Here is a 19,618-nt window from a genome sequence, read left to right as displayed (position 1 = left end):
CAAACTTCTAGACAAGTAAATTTTGGCTCATAATGGTCTAAATATATTTCTCTTTCACTAAAAGTTTCATTTCTCAAAATTTGTTTGTTAGTTTAAGTAAACAATGACATCAAAAGCACTATTTTTTGTCAGAGTAGGGCTACTTTTACGTAAGTTCTAAATTTTAGTGGGTGAATTGGTGGTCTGAAACCTATATCTTAGATTGATTACTGCATAAACAGAGGTAATGAGGGTAATCCTTGAAAATAAGATTTAAGGATGAATGATAGTTTGAGACCAGTCAGGTCAAGGTTAGTAGTTTTAGGATTTTAATCAGCAGGTGCTTCTATCCAATATTAGAACACATTGATTCAAATTTGGTTAAAACAGTCTTATTTAGACCTCCAGCTGCGGGACTTTCTCACTGCATTGAAGACCCATTGGTGGCCTTGGGCTGTTTTTTGCTCTTTGGTCGGGTTGTTGTCTCTTTGACACATTCCCCGTTTCCATTCTCAATTCTATTTTTTAGCATCATGTGTTTCAAATTTGTTATTAATTTGGCATTTAAATGATTTTCATATTTATTATTGAACATATATATAGTATTAACCAAGATAATGAAGTAATTTCTTGTAAATACAATTTTAGGATGGATGATAGTTTGAGACCAGTCAGATTAAGGAAAGTAGTTTTAGGATTTTACTTTGATGAACATAAAGGTTCAGCTTTTCATTTTGACATGTCACTGAACTACAAACTTGCTGGAATAATTAACACATATTCTGAAGACAGACCAACTTTAGTGGTAGGTAATTAAGATTTATAGTAATAAGTTCACAAATAATCAAATGATGATATGAATGAACATGATGAATAAAAATATGGAATGAATGTCAAGGTAACAACCATTAAAAGCTTACTAGGAATTAGATATAATATGTACTTAATTCTTCTACTATTACCTTGCCAGTGGTTGTCTAATGAAACCATACATTTTACCATAATTATCAGTCCAGAAGAAGCTCTTAAAGATTATATATAGGATTTCCTGCTTACCTTTAAAACAATAAAAGCCTGCAATTTTTCAGTGGTTGCCCTCTGTCATAAATTAAATAATAAATGTTTTTGAATGCATTCTAATCTTAAATGTTACATATACTGGAATGTATTATATGTGCATGTAGCAAGGCTTAATAGTTTATTTATAATAATAAAAAGCTTAAATACCTACCCAATCAACTAAGATGTGTTAGTGAAAGGCAACCACAGAATATTTTAGACCTGACATTAGATTGTTATTGTTTTCATTGTTGAAATAAAATAAAACATATTTAGAATTTTCACATTAAATTCCCATATAAATTTTACAACTATGATAAGTTTGAATGTATCTCATTTCTCTTTAAAAAGTTTTGTTCAACCAGAAAGAGTACCCAGCAAGCTGGTGAAATTTTAGCCAAAGATAGTAGAGGAACAATGATCAGAACTACACAACAAAGACAAAAACTAATGAAATATGCCAATATGGTCAAAGACAACAAATTAAGAGGTAAATTTTTATAAAATATATATACATTGTATATATATCAGAAAAACAGGTATTGTGATTTACTAGCATGAGTATTTTACTTTATTAGGGGGTAAGGATTGGATGCACAGAGATTCATACCTAACAAAAGTGATAATTCAGGCCATTAAAGCAGATTTCCTAAAAACTTAATTCAAGCCATTAAAACAGAAGTTAAACAAATTAACAAAATTCTATTTTAAAAATTGAAATTTAGAATCCACTGAGGAAAGGATTAGATATTCTAAGTAAGCTATTATCTAATTACCACAGTATTTGTTATCTTTAAAGGGAAACTCCGCAAAAAAATGAAAAATTGATATTTTGTTCTTTAAGCATAAAAAACCAGATGTTCATAAATAAAAAACTTTTATTCTCTATGAAAAGAGATTAAAATCGATTTTTGAAATTCACTATCAGTTCTCGACATATCGCCATCTTATCGGCATGTTCGATCTAAAAAGTCACTTGATATCTATAAACCACAAAGACCAAAATGAATCAGGGATTTACCGACCGTGCATTAAAAACTCCCATCATCAATCGGGGATTACCGTAGATGATTACTCAGTGTGAAAATGTCTTGTCAAGCGTACGGTTGTTCTGTCCAACAAGGTTATGGAAAAAGTCTAAATAGTTCCCCAACCCACAAAAAAAGAAAAAAATGTATCAGAGATGTTTGTACAACCTTAAACTAACAGCAAATAGTTACATCTATAGCAAGCACAAGTTGATGTGTGAAGACCATTTTGAACAATCTTGTTTCGAGGGAGATTTGATGGTAATTATACTTTTTATAATTTTTGATAACAAAATAACCTAGCAGTTCTGATAGCTATAGTTATCAAATCCTTATATGATAAGATCTCGTTGATTAAAAAAATAGAGATTTGATGAGGAAGAACAGTTTCAATTAAAAGAAAGACAAATGCAGTGTTCTTGTAACAATCACTGATTTACAAAAGATTCATTAGTATGCCTCTTTTATATAAAGTGCATTGATTTATATAAAGAATAGTTCCGTATTTAGACAAGATAATTTTTCAAATTAATAAAGTTATACGATAAATAACATTTTTGAATTATGATATTTAATGGATATTGACGGGGAGCAATGTTGGGAAGAGGTTTTAGCTAAGACAAAATATGTTGATATACAGTTAACTCTAGTTGTCTCGAACTCGGTTGACTCGAAATTTCGAATGAGTCGAAGTTTTCTTGTGGTCCCGAACTTTGTTCCATACAAATATATGTATTTCGACTCCTGATGAGTCGAAATTGGATGAGTCAAAATTTCGGTTGAGTCGAACTAAATTTACGGTTCCAAGTTTATCAAAAGCATTCAAAATTCATTATTTATCTCGAACTAATACACATATGTCAAAACATTGCCTCCGGGATTTAAATGGATTGAAGAGTTAATCTGACAATACACATGTAATTAAATTTCCGGTCACTGACCAAGGTATTGATTTATGACATTCTATTTCCACGAGTGTTTACCTAAGATTATCTTTTATCACCATGATAAATAACTAGTGATACATTGTTAAAATTTATGAAAAATTATTTAAAATGTTTACAAAAAGAAGTAATTAAATTAATCGTGATTTACACTGAAGAGCTTGGATGTGTATAAAGTGGGGATTAAGACTTCCGTTGGTGATCACGTAAAAACTACTCAATCGGCATCTTTTATCTTTTTGTATTTTTTCTTTAAAAGAAAGATTGAGATAAAAGAAAATAAAAATAAATCTAAATTTCTAAAATCTCTTGTATCCAAGAATAAACAATTTTGTCAAATTTAAATGACTTAAATAACGCTAAGATCGATTGGAAATTACTCTCTGATAAAAGCCACAGGAAAAAAATGTAACTGTTCAAAGAAATAATTAAATAAGTGAAAACAATGTTATAATAATAAAAGACCATAACATACAAATCCATCGATATGAAACCAGTATATCAATCCCATTCCCATATTCATCCGGATTTATTTTAGCTTTACCAAGGTAAGCAAGAGTTGTGTCCCTTGGTCTGTCAAACTTCCGGTTTTCGTTTGAGTCGAACTACGGGTATCTCTAAATATTTCTCTGGTCCGGCTGACTTCGAGATAACGAGAGTCGACTGTAGTATAATATTCCCAGGTTATAGAAATGTAAATATTGAAATATTGGACATCTCAATTTTTTTCAAAAGTGTTTTTTAACTAATCTTTTAACTATATCAAATTGATACGGGATCAATTCGGAACAGTCACTTATAAAGACACTTTACAGTTAAATGTGTGACCCTATCTGGTATGTTTGGAAAAAAATGTATAGTTTTTTTTTTTCTTTTTTAAATTTTATTTACGTTATCTTATTATATATATATATATATTGGCTTCCTCCCGAATTGATAATAGGTATGTCAGAATTATTGATAGATGTCGTGTCAGAGCGACACATTCAGTTAGTTATCCCAAGGAGTATATTAGATACATGTCCTTGGTTATTCCAGTGACATCCTGTCGACTAAAAATTCCTATTACACAATATATTATACAGGTTCATGCATGGCTTCTTAATTGAGGTACCCGGCGTGCAAAGGTAACATTTATTGAACCACATATATTTGTGTTCGACGTTATTTATCTTGTGCGTGTTTGAAATTATAATTCCACCTGTTAATGAATGATGTTCTGATAATAATATTATCCACTATTTTTGCTGATAATAAGTTTAAAAATTTTATAAACATGACCTTTAAAAAAATTTGTGAAATAAATACTGTTTTGTCATGATTCTGGACCCTTCTTTTGAAAAAAAATCTTCACGCAAATACAAGCTTTTGACGATTGGCAAACATGCAGTATAAAGTAATGCAGCACTTATAGTCAGTATCAAATATTTATTTATTGAAGATAAGAGAGCTCCTTCTATGTCTAATGTCCCTATCTTTATACGGATTAGAACGACAGGGGGAAGAGTCACTGTAAAGGAACGGAGATAGAGTGGCATAGTGAAAAAAAAAATAACCGATTAGAGAAAAATATACTATATAGAGAATGATCGACAAAAAGGGTTATAGTAATTGTAAGGAAAAGAGATAAAGAGAGGCATAGTAAAAAAATGTTTGCTAGACGAAGTTACTGCTCGCTTTGATATTTTTATACAAAATCATACATTGTGTTCCAAATTGGTATTCATGTGCGCTAACTTCATGTGTTAAGTTTCTGCATAGCATGGTTAAAAATAATTAAGTATCCCATTTGTTATATCGTAGTGTCACTGTGTTTCTTTGTTCAATTTATTTAGTTTGTTAATGATTTTGTAAATAAGAATAAATCTGTATAAAAACTTCATACCCTTTTAGTTATTGCCTGTAGGCGTTTGATTATTGTTAAATTTAATATATATAGAATCTTTCATACATCTTAAAGTAAAAGATGTGTGTCTGAGTCAAACGACACGAGAAGCCTGTATACTAGTACGACTCGAGTATAGCATGTAAAAATTCCTACTCAATTTGGTTGTATTAGAAATCTTTTCATACAGATAGATAACTCATAGTCTGACATTAATGTAATATTTGCCACATGACGCTCATATTTCTTTCTACCATCATCATCTTATTCATTAAATATTGCTGTACAACATCGATGGTTCACACCCAAACCAAATGGAAGTAATATACCTTTAGAGCTTCTCTGTGTTTATTCACAAATATATAGACAAAATTCTATATTGAAATATAAAGACGAAATTCGTTATTGAAGTGAATCTACATCTCACAAACACAATTTTTGAATTACGATTTTAAGTGAACACCCATCAAACCAATACAAAATGGCAAGATATAACCATGCAGGCATTTAGTTTTCGTCAGACACAAGATAAATAATCACTCTCATAAACGTATACATAATTTATGCATGCAGTTTCAAATATCAAGAACAAGCGGTCGATGTCTATAGATCATTGTTAAGTCGGTTTACTAACTGTTCAGAGTCAGACATGTCACTTGTACATACATACTAACAAAAAGCTACTAGTCTGCTTTGTCTGTTAGAAAGAACCTCTGGCGCTCATCCTCAATGGTGCTTATATGTCAGGAAACTTACAAGTCTACTAGAAAGGATTGTTTCAAGAACAACGAGGTTGGGACGAACTGTTCTAAAATCGTCAATATCAGTTATATATTACTAAAATATGCATTTTATTACAACTACTGTATTACTAATTTGGATTAATGACGGCTATCCTGTTCAGCATTGCACAAAATTATAAAAGAATATAAAAAAAAACTTGTTAAAAAAAATCCTCAAGCAAAATAATGTATTAGCTTATATTTATAATGTATGTATATCCATTAATGAAATAAACGATAAATTTTACAAATAATTCGTTTAAGTGATTGGCAGATTAATTTAATTATGAAAGAATGAAATGTTAAAAAGAAAATTAAAAAATCATGCATGTTGTACTGTTGTATTTTTTTTCACTTAAAAACTTAAAAATTAAGAGAGTTTTACGATTGTTAGCATTTTAACTTAGTCAGATTTAAATACAAGTTAAAGAATTCCGGTAAAGTAAATTAAACAGATGTGCAAATATTATTAATTGGGAAATGAAAGTTTTTTTTTTATTATGAAACGTTTAATTTTTAAGATTAAAAGTACTATTCTTTTAACTTCATATTTTAATTTTATGCAAATTGCATAGAACGTAATCGATAAATTGTTCCACTGTAATATTGTTTACACTTCTGGAATTAAAATTATTTTTTTTTATTTTCAATTAATTTATACAAATTAGTTATTGTTTCTCTATTGTCATCGGATATTTCATCTTGGTGTATTAAACACGCTATACTCTTTCTGTTAATCCATTCAAAATGACAACATACACACCTGTGTACGCCTGAGGCTAAATTGCTGCAAGGTAAAGTTCAAACGAATTCTCCTCAAATCGAGAAATAAACAATGACTTTACAAAATGATATACACACTCTGTTCACATATATTTTGCATTGAAATGGTTATCAAAGTTATAACGGTAAATAAAACGTAAAACAATTTCAGTTCAATATCAGTAAAAATGTTTAATAGATATTTTAAGAAACAATCTCAACAAAAATTTATGAAGTTAATTCGAAAATATTTATATTTAGATAATTTCACATAGGAAGTCTTATTCAATCAATACAAAACGGTACACGCATATTCATTTTCTTTCATTCTTATATTGTGGTTATTAACTTCGACCAATGATCATCTTTCGCTTTTAATTATGTAAAATTTCGATAAGCAATTAAAGGGAAAATTCACGATTTTTTACTTTTCATCTTATTATGTTCATAATACCATAAAAAACATATTTACCAAGTTATATCTGGATATGAACACTAATAAAGAAGAAAATTGGGAATTAATAATTTAATTTATTCCAACTTCCTGACTTATGTGACGTAGTTTAAGTCTTTTTGCATGCCGGGAGTGAATAAATCTCATTGTAAGTCTTGTTAGTTAATCATCTAATAACGCAATTTTAAGCGCATCGACGACTTTTGGCTTAGCTATTAATCAACTAATAATTAAGAAAGTAAAGTGATCAGCCATGCAACTTTCAAAATTAAAATGTACGATTTATATTTAAAGGATTTCTGATATGATTATAGTAATAAAAGTAAATCATACAATAGAATATATTTTTATGATTTTTTTTTTCAGGCGGATATTTTGAACAAACATATATAACTGATATTGTTTTACAAATGCATGTTTGTATTCTCACCTGAAGGCTTTTACTTCAGTCTAGCAAACATTTCCCACTAGTACTGTGTAAATTCAATGTGTATTGTACTGTAACACCTAGTGACTACCTGTTGAATGCGTGGTTAAATTCAAGGTAATTAAAAGATTAGCATTCTGTAATTCTATTCTTTTGATCTTCACTCAGTGAATTTTAGCCAACACGGTTCACCGTTACAGGTGTGAACAACATTTAGTATGAATGATAAAAACATAAATTATTTGGGGAGGAATATGGTGGCAAAATACCTGAATCGCCGTTATATACATGTATATCTTTTATATTTTGCGTAAGCTTAATTTTACAATAGATAGGTGAGTATTTTGTTGTAACATCAAAATTCTGAATTACTTTCAATTGAATAATTTTATAAATAAAAATGGCCCACGAAAACGAGCGTATAAACCAAACACTGTACTTACTTTTTCAAATTATCATGGGTATTAACCTTGAATATTTCAATGTTTAGAGAAAATTATCGCGGTTACATGATTAATAGAATGTAGGACAGAAAGTCACAGGACAAAAAGTCACGGACAAAAAGTCACGGACAAAAAGTCACAGGACAAAAAGTCACAATTCAGTTTTGAGATTATTTTTCTTTTAACAAGAAAACAATAATTTTAAAAATTAAATTTTTGTTTTTTCTTGAACTATTATATATGAAGCAACTTTGTAATTAAAATATATTCAATAAATATCAATAATGATCAAATAATTGTTATGAAAACAAAATGTCAAAGTGGCTTGGTACTTAAATGGCTTCATTGTGCCAAGAAATATATCCTTTGCATGATTAAAATTTAATAAATTTTCATTTATAAAGGCTCATGAACAATTTCCTAAACTTAAAAATGAATATATGTAATAAAAAGAAAATATTTCAAGATCTTTCTCTTATATATTCAAACAATTGTCAACACATTATTTGTGACTTTTTGTCCTGTGACGTTTTGTCCTATCAAATTTGTGACTTTATGTCCTGTGACTTTTTGTCCTGTGACTTTCTGTCTGTTTACCGATTAATATTGCTTGGTCTGTCCACAGCAATCTACATTTACCTAATCGGGAATGCCCTTATTTTAACGATGTTTAAAAAAAATAACAGAATCAATCTAACGTCAACTTTCCTTTTTTGAATGGAGACAGACCGGCGGAATCAATTTTCAATGCGCTTTATATCTTGTACCTTTGCAAGACTTATCATTCATTCATAAACTCACTATATACCAGAAACATATATGTCAATCTTAACTGACAAGAATACACCTAAAGCGGACAAGCAGTATATTCTTTAAGTTTCTGTGATTTAATACCAAGAAAGAAAAAAATACGGAAATTAATTTGATACTTTGATACTCAATATTTTTCCTGGAAAATATTCACATCCTCGTTTGGTCTGAAAATAAGATAAGAATTTGGTATACAGAACATGCAGAAGTGTGAATGTCATAAAACCTTGTTATATCAGAAACCATTATAAATGTGAACCTGTATACGTAAGACCTCATGGGACGTCACCTAACCACATACAGGTAATATACAAGTAGCTCTGTTATACCCGGAAATGTCAAGGTAAATCACTACCGATACAGAATGTACCAATGCAAAGAAAATTCTGATGATTGTGAAGCATGACCATTCATGATTTTAGAGGAGTCTTATAGGTGGAAATTGACGGTACGATTTAAATTCTGACTAGATTTTTTTCTCTCAATTTAAATCACTAAACTTTTAAAAAAAAAAAAAAGAAACCTACGCCCAAGATCAGAATTCTTCATGTAAATTCATAAATACAACGTTCTTATTTTGTAACTTTCGATATACTTCAGGCTCCAACCACCGCCCCCTCCCAACCTGGGAACAGTATATCTAACATTACAATGTATGTGTACCTGCCCAAATAAAAAAAAAAAAAAGAAGAAAAAAGAAAGAGATGAACTGTAAGTCACATCAGATTCAAATATTTATATGGTGGATTGTCGTTAACTAGAGATGTATAGTTACATGTCTCTGCATTTACTTATAAGAATGACAGGAAAGTATATACTTGAAATAGATTTATGATGAATAATATGCAACTGCAGCACCCCTTTTTATTAAAGTGTACATGCATGTATTTTAATGACTGTCCGTTATTTCGATTAAGAATGACAATTGTATGTGCAATTCTATAGTTGCCAGTGAGACTTTTTTTTACCAGATATGCGACTTTTCGTATTTATATTTTCTCTTATATTACTCTCATTTAATATTTTATGCATAAGTGCGATATTAGGAATGGTTTATCCCCCCTTCCCTTTTAAGCTAACTAAATAAATTAATCAATCTTCTAGCTGACCAGACGTTAATACATCTACTATCAGTCTATTCGGAGTGAAGTTTCTTTATTTCTTCAAATAAGCTTTTTGTGGATCATTAGTGTACTTCCAGTGGCATATATATTACATGCATGTCGGAACAGGAAAATTGACATGAGGTACTACCGGTATAATAGAAACATGTTCACATTATTATACATAATACACAACCATTGAGATGATGACGACTTTCTTAAACTGTTCAAAATAATCTAATTGAAATAAAAATCTGTGATTATACTATGTGCATAACTTCGATGAGCCAAAGCAAGTTAGATATTTAAATCAGATTGGTTTTGGATGTTTCTCTCATATATTCAATATACATGTATATATATTCTAAATTGCGACTATCTATAGTTCCGTAACCTTCTATCTAGGCGTATAATCCAATGATCGACAAGTGCGTACATTTTGTTAAATCAATATTTGTACGTTTCAAAATGTCCATAATTATTGACAACGAGTAATTACTTACATTTTCCCCAATTTACGTTTGGAAAATATGTAAATATATTTTTATTTTGTCAAATCTTTTTTTGGAATTATTTAGATTTTCATAAATATTCTTTACACCATAAATGTTATTTATAAACAAGCGTATGAGTTTAGTCATATATATAATGGCTATTATATCTATGGTTTAGTAGATGTATATTCACCTGATAGTTTCAAAATGGAAAGTTACAAGTTATCGGCCGTGTACACTTCTCAATACCCTCAGAGGTGAAGTGATGCACGAACTTGCTTCTGTAATTGTGTAATAAGAGTTTTAAAGCCCGACAGGAAATCGCTTTAATACCTGGACGTGTCAACTCACAATACCTCTGGTAACAATTCCTTTAGCCATGCTGGTGATCAGATAAGGGAAGTTCCGAATTTATTTAAATAAGATTATTACATAAATGAATTATGAACACACTAGATTTTGGAAAACATTTTTACACGGAACACTTAATTTATCACTTTGAACTTTTTAACTAATTTCCATTAAAATTTCTTGTTTCAAAAACTTAGTAAAAAAAAAAAACGTTTTAAAACGACAGACCATAGTACTAGTTATTCAAAAAAAATATATATATATATAATTACATTTTCCGTATCAAGTTAGTTAGGAAAGGTTGCATGCACAACCATGTCTATTATAATCTTTTTGTGACCCGGGAAACTGTTTAGGCTTTCCTTGTCGGGTAAAACAACCGTACGCTTGACAAGATATCGACACTCAATTATGGCTACGTTAGGTTACTGCTTGTTTTGGTCCTTTGTGGTTTATAGATATATTGTGGTTTCTATTCAGGGATGATGTCAAAATGGCCGCACACGGAGAAGTGATACTCTAAATTTAAAATCGATGGTGATCTCTTATCTAGCAGAATTAAACTTTAATATTTATGAATTTGTGTTTTTTTATACATAATCAACATAATATCAATTTTTCATTTTTTGGCGAAGTATCCCTTTAATAAGCCTTTAACAGATTTTATTTTTTCCCAGGATTCAACAAATCGGGTTAAAACGTCACAACCCACTCACGAAGGTCAACCAAAAAAAGTTACAAATACTTGATTTTCTCCGTTATTAGAAGGAATATATATTTAAAACTTTGTGAATGTGGTTTTTATGTTAAGATGAACATATTTAGATGATATCGCGGACTTTCCTTTTAAGTAAAAAAAATATACATCACATTGTATGAAACAAAAAGATAAATTTATGTGATGATCAAAACCTAAATGTAATTGTTGTTTTCCAGACTTGGTGATGAAAGGTATAGGGTTCCACCATGCAGGTATGGATCTCCAAGACAGAAAATACATGGAGGAACTGTTTGCTGCTGGAGACCTTCTCGTCCTTGGTAGATCAAATACTATGAGTGATGTGCAGAATTTTCCTCTTCTTTTATTCTGCTTCAATTTATATATTCATTCATAGCCAAAGTATTTAAATTTTGGCCATTCCTTATACCAAAAAAATAAAAAATACTTCATATCACACTACCACTTTATACGTTTATACTACCACTAAACGTATATGTGTATCATTTTTATCCCCCCCCCCCCCAAAAAATTTAAATGAACTTTTTTAAGTTTGTGAGTGAATTGAGGTCATGAGTAGTGAATTCTCAGCACTATAGTTTTCTTGATCTTTAGATTATACAGTCAGAAAGTGATATTTGACAAATTTTGTTTATACAGATGTGAATAACAAAACAACACATTCTAGGCAAGTAGAAGTATTATAGAATCTCTCCATAAAATGTGATTTTCTTGGTTTTATCTTGAAAATTTAGTCAATTTTACTTTTGATTAATTTCAGTGGCAACCAGTACTCTTGCAATGGGTGTAAATCTTCCTGCACATCTGGTTATACTGAAATCTACACAGTACTACAACATGGGCTGTCATGAAGAGTACTCAGATACACAGATATTACAAATGATTGGCAGAGCTGGAAGACCTCAGGTATTAATATTTAGAATGTCAAACTTCCATGTTTTGCAAGGGCAATTTAAGTGATATGAAATAAAATGTAAAATCCATTCACAACTGACTCCATGTATGACTTCTGAAATAAAGTATAAATTAAAAATAGCAGATATATGAGATCTTGATAGCTGGTTTATTATTATACGATCGCTTTAAAAAAGTGGGGTATACTGTTTTACCTCTGTCTGTCCCTCCGTCCATCTGTTAGTCCGTCAGTCCATCAGTCTGTTAGTTTGTCCGTCCATCCCATGAATATTTTTCGTCGCATTTTTCTCAATATCTACATTACAAGGATTTCTGAAATTTGGTTTCAGGGTTTATATGAGTCAGCTATACCGTGTGATGCGTTTTCAGATTCATCACTCAACAACTTCCTGTTTACCTTATACTTTTAGCGGGCTGGGGTATCATTAGTGAGCAGTAGCTCACAGATTCACTTGTTTCTAATAAAAAATTTCTGTTAATGATGAATTTGCTGGATTTAATTTACTTCTATGATAGTTCATTTAATACAGGTTGAGTATTCTGCTTTTATGTCACCTAGCCCATGTGGTGAGTTTGATCTATTTCAATATCAAGGCCATTTGTCTTTCATTTGTAGTCATGAAATTGTTTGCATTTTTTCAATAATGATATTAAATTTTCTTCCCAATTTAGAACACCTGGCCAAAAAGTCCAGTGTAAACTGTTGCCTTTACTTTGTGTCCCTCGTCTTTTGTGTCCATTTATTTAAACAAAAATCTTCTCTGAATTTAACAGACCAATTGCCTTCAAACTTATTTAAAAAATAATCAGCAAAAAGAGATCTTTAAAAAAAGTCAACATGTCAAAATGCTGTTAAGTGATAATGATCACTCATTGCAAAATTGATCAGCCAGACAAAATTTTCAAATGAGTCAACATGGTGAAAATTGCTAGTCAACTAATAGGAGTTGTTGTCTAGTTTAATCAATATTTTGTGATTTTGATGAAAAGTATAGTAGAAAGAGAGTAACTGTAAACAGTAAAATGATCAGCATAATAAGTTCTACTTTTCCTTCTGTATGACTGAAATTGTCAGACAACTCCTCAAAGGAGTTATTCCCCTTTGAATGGCATATTTTTTTTCTCATTTTTAACTGAGCTTTTCTCATCACTTGGCAACCGGCGTCCGGCGTCGGCGTTAACTTTTTACATTTTGAACTTCTTCTAGAGAACCACTGAATGGAATGAAACCAAACATGGCATGAATGTTCCTTATGAGGTGCTAACCAAGTGTTGTTACTTTGTAGCGGATCCATCATCCAAGATGGCCGCCAGCGGGGGACTTAGTTTAACATAGGACCCTATGGGAAATACATACAAATGTCTTCTTTTAGAGAACCACTGAATGGAATGAAACCAAACATGGTATGAATGTTCCTTATGAGGTGCTGACCGAGTGTTGTTACTTTGAAGCCGATCCATAATCCAAGATGGCCGCCAGCGGGGGACTTAGTTTAACATAGGACCCTATGAGAAATACATACAAATGTTTTCTTTTAGAGAACCATTGAATGGAATGAAACCAAACATGGCATGCATGTTCCTTTTGAGGTGCTGACCAAGTGTTGTTACTTTGAAGCTGATCCTTCATCCATGATTGCTGCCAGATGGGGACAATGTTTAACAAAGGACCCTATGGGAAATACATACAAATGTCTTCTTTTAGAGAACCACTGAATGCAATGAAACCAAACATGGCATGAATGTTCCTTATGAGGTGCTGACCAAGTGTTGTTACTATGAAGCCGATCCATAATCTAAGATGGCCTCCAGCGGAGGACTTAGTTTAACATAGGACCCTACGAGAAATACGTACAAATGTTTTCTTTTAGAGAACCATTGAATGGAATGAAACCAAACATGGCATGCATGTTCCTTTTGAGGTGCTGACCAAGTGTTGTTACTTTGAAGCTGATCCTTCATCCATGATGGCTGCCAGATGGGGACAATGTTTAACAAAGGACCCTATGGACAATACATACAAATGTCTTCTTTTAGAGAACCACATACTGAATGGATTGAAACCAAACATGGCATGAATGTTCCTTATGAGGTGCTGACTAAATTTTGTTACTTTGAAGCTGATCCTTCATCCATGATGGCCGCCAATTGGGGGACTTCCTTTAACATAAGACCCTATGGGAAATACATACAAATGCTTCTTCTAGAGGTGCACTGAATGGAATGAAACCAAAACATGGCATAAATGTTTCTTATGAGGTGCTGATTAAGTGTTGCTACTTTGTTGCCGATTTACTGTTCAAGATGGCCACCAGGATTTTTTATTAAATTACAGGACCAATAATAAACCAAATTCGGCCTCACTCATTATTAGGGTATCTGTTACGATTTTAATCTATTTTTACATGATTTCCAAAACCAAAGTAGAATCAGGTGAGCGACACAGGCTCTTGAGAGCCTCTAGTTTTATCTCACCTGGCCCGTCGTCGTTGTTAACTTTTTACATTTTGAACTTCTCCTAGAGAACCACTGAATGGAATGAAACCAAACATGGCATGAATGTTCCTTATGAGGTGCTGACCAAGTGTTGGTACTTTGAAGCCGATCCATCATCCAAGATGGCCGCCAGCAGGGGACTTAGTTTAACATTGGACCCTGTGAGAAATACATACAAATGTCTTCTTTTAGAGAACCACTGAATGTAATGAAACCAAACATGGCATGAATGTTCCTTATGAGGTGCTTACCAAGTGTTGTTACTTTGTAGCCAATCCATCATCCAAGATGGCCGCCAGCGGGGGGCTTAGTTTAACATAGGACCCTATGGGAAATACATACAAATGTCTTCTTTTAGAGAACCACTGAATGGAATGAAACCAAACATGGCATGAATGTTCCTTTTGATGTGCTGACCAAGTGCTGTTACTTCGAAGCCGATCCATCATCCAAGATGGCCGCCAGCAGGTGACTTAGTTTAACATAGGACCCTATGGGAAATACATACAAATGTCTTCTTTTAGAGAACCACTTAATGGAATGGAACCAAACATGGCATGAATGTTCCTTATGAGGTGCTGACCAAGTGTTGTTACTTTGAAGCTGATCCATAATCCAAGATGGCCGCCAGCGGGGGACTTAGTTTAACATAGGACCCATGGGAAATATTTAAAAATGTCTTCTTTTAGAAAACCACTGAATGGAATGAAATCAAACATGGCATGAATGTTCCTTATGAGGTGCTGACTAAGTGTTCTTACTTTGAAGTCGATCCATAATCCAAGATGGCCGCCAGTGGAGGACTTAGTTTAACATAGAACCCTATGGGAAATACATACAAATATCTTCTTTAAGAGAACCACTGAATGGAATGAAACCAAACATGGCATGCATGTTCCTTTTGAGGTGCTGACCAAGTGTTGTTACTTTGAAGCCGATTCATAATCCAAGATAACCGCCAGCGGGGGACTTAGTTTAACATAGGACCCTAAGGGAAATACATACAAATGTCTTCTTTTAGAGAACCACTGAATGGAATGGAACCAAACATGGCATGAATGTTCCTTATGAAGTGCTGACCAAGTGTTGTTACTTTGAAGCCGATCCATCATCCAAGATGGCCGCCAGCTGGCAACAATGTTTAACAAAGGACCCTATGGACAATTCATACAAATGTCTTCTTTTAGAGAACCACATACTGAATGGATTGAAACCAAACATGGCATGAATGTTCCTTATGAGGTGCTGACTAAGTGTTGTTACTTTGAAGCTGATCCTTCATCCACGATGGCTGCCAGTGGAGGGACGTCCTTTAACATAAGACCCTATGGGAAATACATACAAATGCTTCTTCTAGAGGTGCACTGAATGGATTGAAATCAAACATGGCATAAATGTTTCTTATGAGGTGCTGATGAAGTGTTGCTACTTTGTTGCCGATTTACTGTTCACGATGGCCACCAGGATTTTTTATTAAATTACAGGACCAATATTAAACCAAATTTGGCCTGACTCATTATTAGGGTATCTGTTATGATTTTAATCTATTTTTACATGATTTCCAAAACCAAAGTAGAATCAGGTGAGTGACACAGGCTCTTGAGAGCCTCTAGTTTTGTGTTGCTTTTTCAATTATATTGAAAGCTATAAAAGGTAGAGAAAACTATAGACATACAAAATAAATTAGCAAGAAAAGATCTGAAAATAAGTCAGTAACTCAGTTATAGGAGTTATTGCCCTCAAAAAACATATTTTTACCATTGATTTTTGTGCTTTTGGACAATATAATGATTGCTTTAATAGACAGAGAGAAATTTTAGGTTTAAAAAATCGTCACCAAAGAAGAGATCTTCTTAAAAGGTAACATGACTGAAATAGGAGTTATTTTCTATGATTTTTACTCATGTTTTTTTCTTTTGAGCTTTAATCTTGAAACTATGATACATAGAGAGACGCATCAAATTTCAAAATTCATCAGCATGTCAAGATCTACAAGTCAGGTGGTAGTGTATGGGGGTATGTAAAATCTTGACTATTGAAAAACAAATAAAAGATAAAAAAAAAAAAAAAAGATCTACAAGTCAACATGACAGAAATTGTGAACTCCTTTTTGGAGTAATTGCCCTTAAATGGTGATTTTTGACCAATTTTGTGTTTTTACTTTATAACTTGAAAACCATAATAGATAGACTGAAACTTTGGACAGAGAAAATAAGCAGCAACACAAGCTTTTATCTTGAAAACTATGATACATAGAGAGATGCACCGAATATCAAAATTGATCAGCATGTCAAGATCTACAAGTCAACATGACAGAAATTGTCTGTAAACTCCTTTTTGTAGTTATTGCCTTTAAATGATGATTTTTGACCAATTGTGTGTTTGTTTTTTATAATTTGAAAACAATAATAGATAGGCTGAAAACTATTATAGATAGACCGAAACTTTGAATAGAGAAAATAATCAGCAACACAAAAGATCTTCAAAAAAATCGCAGTTTTAACCAATTTTTTCTCTCCATTTTGGCCTATTGAAAACTATAATGAATTGAAAAGAGTTCTGTTCAACAAAAAATGATCAATTTTACCCAAAAATTGGTGTTGCATTGCAGTATCAATTTTATTAAAAAATGCCAGGTGAACAATATAGGCTCCTTGGAGCCTCTAGTTATATACTCTGTTCAGTGAAATATCATGTAGCTAATGAGAATTGTTTATGTACAAAACAATTGATAGTCTACAACTATCATGTCAAAGACTTTAAAAGAATAATCAACAGTTTGGTTTCGTATTGAGCAAAAAGGGGGTTCTTTATAACATGAAATGATATATTTATGTATATACTTTTTATGTAGTTTGATACCACAGCAACAGCTGTTATTATGACCAAGAACCAGACTAAGGTAGGTATATCATGTTTCTTTTGTGTGTATATTAATGTATTGTGATATATATATATATATATATGATGTGGGGTTCACAAAATTCTAATTTTCATAAAACTAAACATGACAAAGCTTTGATATTGAGATATTCTATAACTATATGCAGAATGTGTGATAAAATATTTTAGGAATGCATACCCTTATTGACAACATGATTTCATAAGGATATATAATTAAAGGAGCTACCAACACTTCAGTAAACATCTGATTATCTCTGTAAAAGTGATATCAAAATTCTTAGTATTCAGTTAACTATATACAATATTGTATTGATACATAATCATATTTCATTATAAACTTTATTGATCTCTCAGACAACAGATTTTAAAGAGATCCAATTTAAGAATGTAAATAATCAGGGGGCTTGAGTTTCAACAGTTCACTGTCATTGTGTTGTTTCTTGTTATATGTAGCTAAAATGAACCAATGAATAAATACATGATTTTAAAATGTGTAATGCACATTGGGTTTGACTAAGTTCTATTGTATTGAGAATCTCCACAGTAAAGTGACTTATCTGTATGACTTCTATTTTAGGCAAAATATGAAAATCTGTTGAATGGTACACAGGTCATTGAAAGCAGGTAAAATGTTTTAAAGTGTTCATAAGCCTATACACAACTATTTAAACAAGCATTAGCAGCTTTTATATAAAAAATAAGAATGTTTAACTTTCAATTTCTGAAAGTGCTTTTGTTTTATTTTATCTTCCTATTCATGCCTACAATAATCTAACATTTTGAACAAATTATCATCAACAAACTATAAATTTCTGTGTTGCCTGTCAGTGTCCAATTGTGGTGTTTTCTTGCATTATCATCCATACCAAACTTTTTTAATCAGCAACTTATTAAAAACAGTTTGACAGTATTCAACCAAACTTGCACAGACTCTTGGACAGAACATGAAGTTGTGCACCTTCTATTTTAATTTTTGATTGTAAGTGATTTTTGGGCTTTCCCATATCAACACATGGACTTCAAAGACTTCCCCATTCTGTTTATATCATTTGGAGAAGAAATACAACACATGTCTACTTGGTACTCACATATTTTTATTTTTTTTCCCTTAGTCTACACAGACATTTGGTGGAACATTTGAATGCTGAAATAGTGTTACATACTATCAATGATATGTCTATTGCTATGGAATGGATCAGATATACATTTCTTTATATCAGAGTCATGAAGAATCCAAAACATTATGGTAAGGCTCATCTTTAAAATTGAATGCAGATTTGTTATATTTTAAGCCATATAAATGTAAGTGATGTAGCATATTTCACTTGAAGTGCTTAATTTGGTAGGCAATCAACAATAAATTGATTAAATACAAATGTTATGCAGAGTATAGGAAAATAGCACAGATAACTGAAATATAGGAATATTTATCAGAAAACCCCAAAATATTATACTTTGATAATGCATGCTATTAAAACTAGACGCATAGGTTGACGAAAATTAGAAAAAAAGCAGATATGTGTCAGGAATAAAAGAAAGTATATGTGTTTCCAGATTAAGTATATTTTAACTTATTTTCTAACAAGTACTTCAAATTTGATTTAATCAAGAGCTACTATAAAATTGGTGTTGTTTAAAACAAAGTTGCTCCAGCAGAACTCAACTCAAGTTATTCTTAGGTATAGTCAATAGAGTCAAGCCCTTTAACACAAACAATTTATATCAATACAATTTGGAATAGCTCTTCACAGAATCTGGAGCTGAATAACCAGTTGCAAATAAATGTGGTTAACACAAGAATGCTTTTTGTTGTGATCGACTGCAAATTACCATGCATTTTCTCATTATTGCCTGAAAATTTTACATGTCCTATTAGTGGAATGCAAAGAAATCTTGTAAAATATGAAATTTCAATTCAAAATTAAAAGGTAATTTTCAGTGTTTCAAAAAAAGTGTCTTCTCTTTTGAATTTGCTTAGTTCAAGAACACTTATTAAGTCACAAACCATATGTCTGATATATCAATAAGAAGTACCAGTACTTT

General features: G+C 31.6%; 1 protein-coding gene across 1 annotated transcript in view; it reads left to right on the top strand.

Annotated features, from left to right (window-relative positions):
- LOC127736981 (probable ATP-dependent DNA helicase HFM1) overlaps positions 1 to 19,618 on the top strand; it is an 84,932-nt gene that overhangs the window by 27,349 nt on the left and 37,965 nt on the right. The window contains exons 10-16 of the mRNA XM_052247539.1: positions 628 to 784; positions 1,390 to 1,528; positions 11,458 to 11,559; positions 12,021 to 12,166; positions 17,526 to 17,573; positions 18,153 to 18,199; positions 18,688 to 18,821. Of these exons, the coding sequence (XP_052103499.1) occupies positions 628 to 784; positions 1,390 to 1,528; positions 11,458 to 11,559; positions 12,021 to 12,166; positions 17,526 to 17,573; positions 18,153 to 18,199; positions 18,688 to 18,821 (773 nt within the window). The remainder of the gene's footprint in view (positions 1 to 627; positions 785 to 1,389; positions 1,529 to 11,457; positions 11,560 to 12,020; positions 12,167 to 17,525; positions 17,574 to 18,152; positions 18,200 to 18,687; positions 18,822 to 19,618) is intronic.

Source organism: Mytilus californianus, unplaced genomic scaffold, assembly GCF_021869535.1.
Source record: "Mytilus californianus isolate M0D057914Y unplaced genomic scaffold, xbMytCali1.0.p SCAF_4, whole genome shotgun sequence".
Lineage (NCBI taxonomy): Eukaryota > Metazoa > Mollusca > Bivalvia > Mytilida > Mytilidae > Mytilus > Mytilus californianus.
This window is presented reverse-complemented; position numbering and strand designations above follow the sequence as displayed.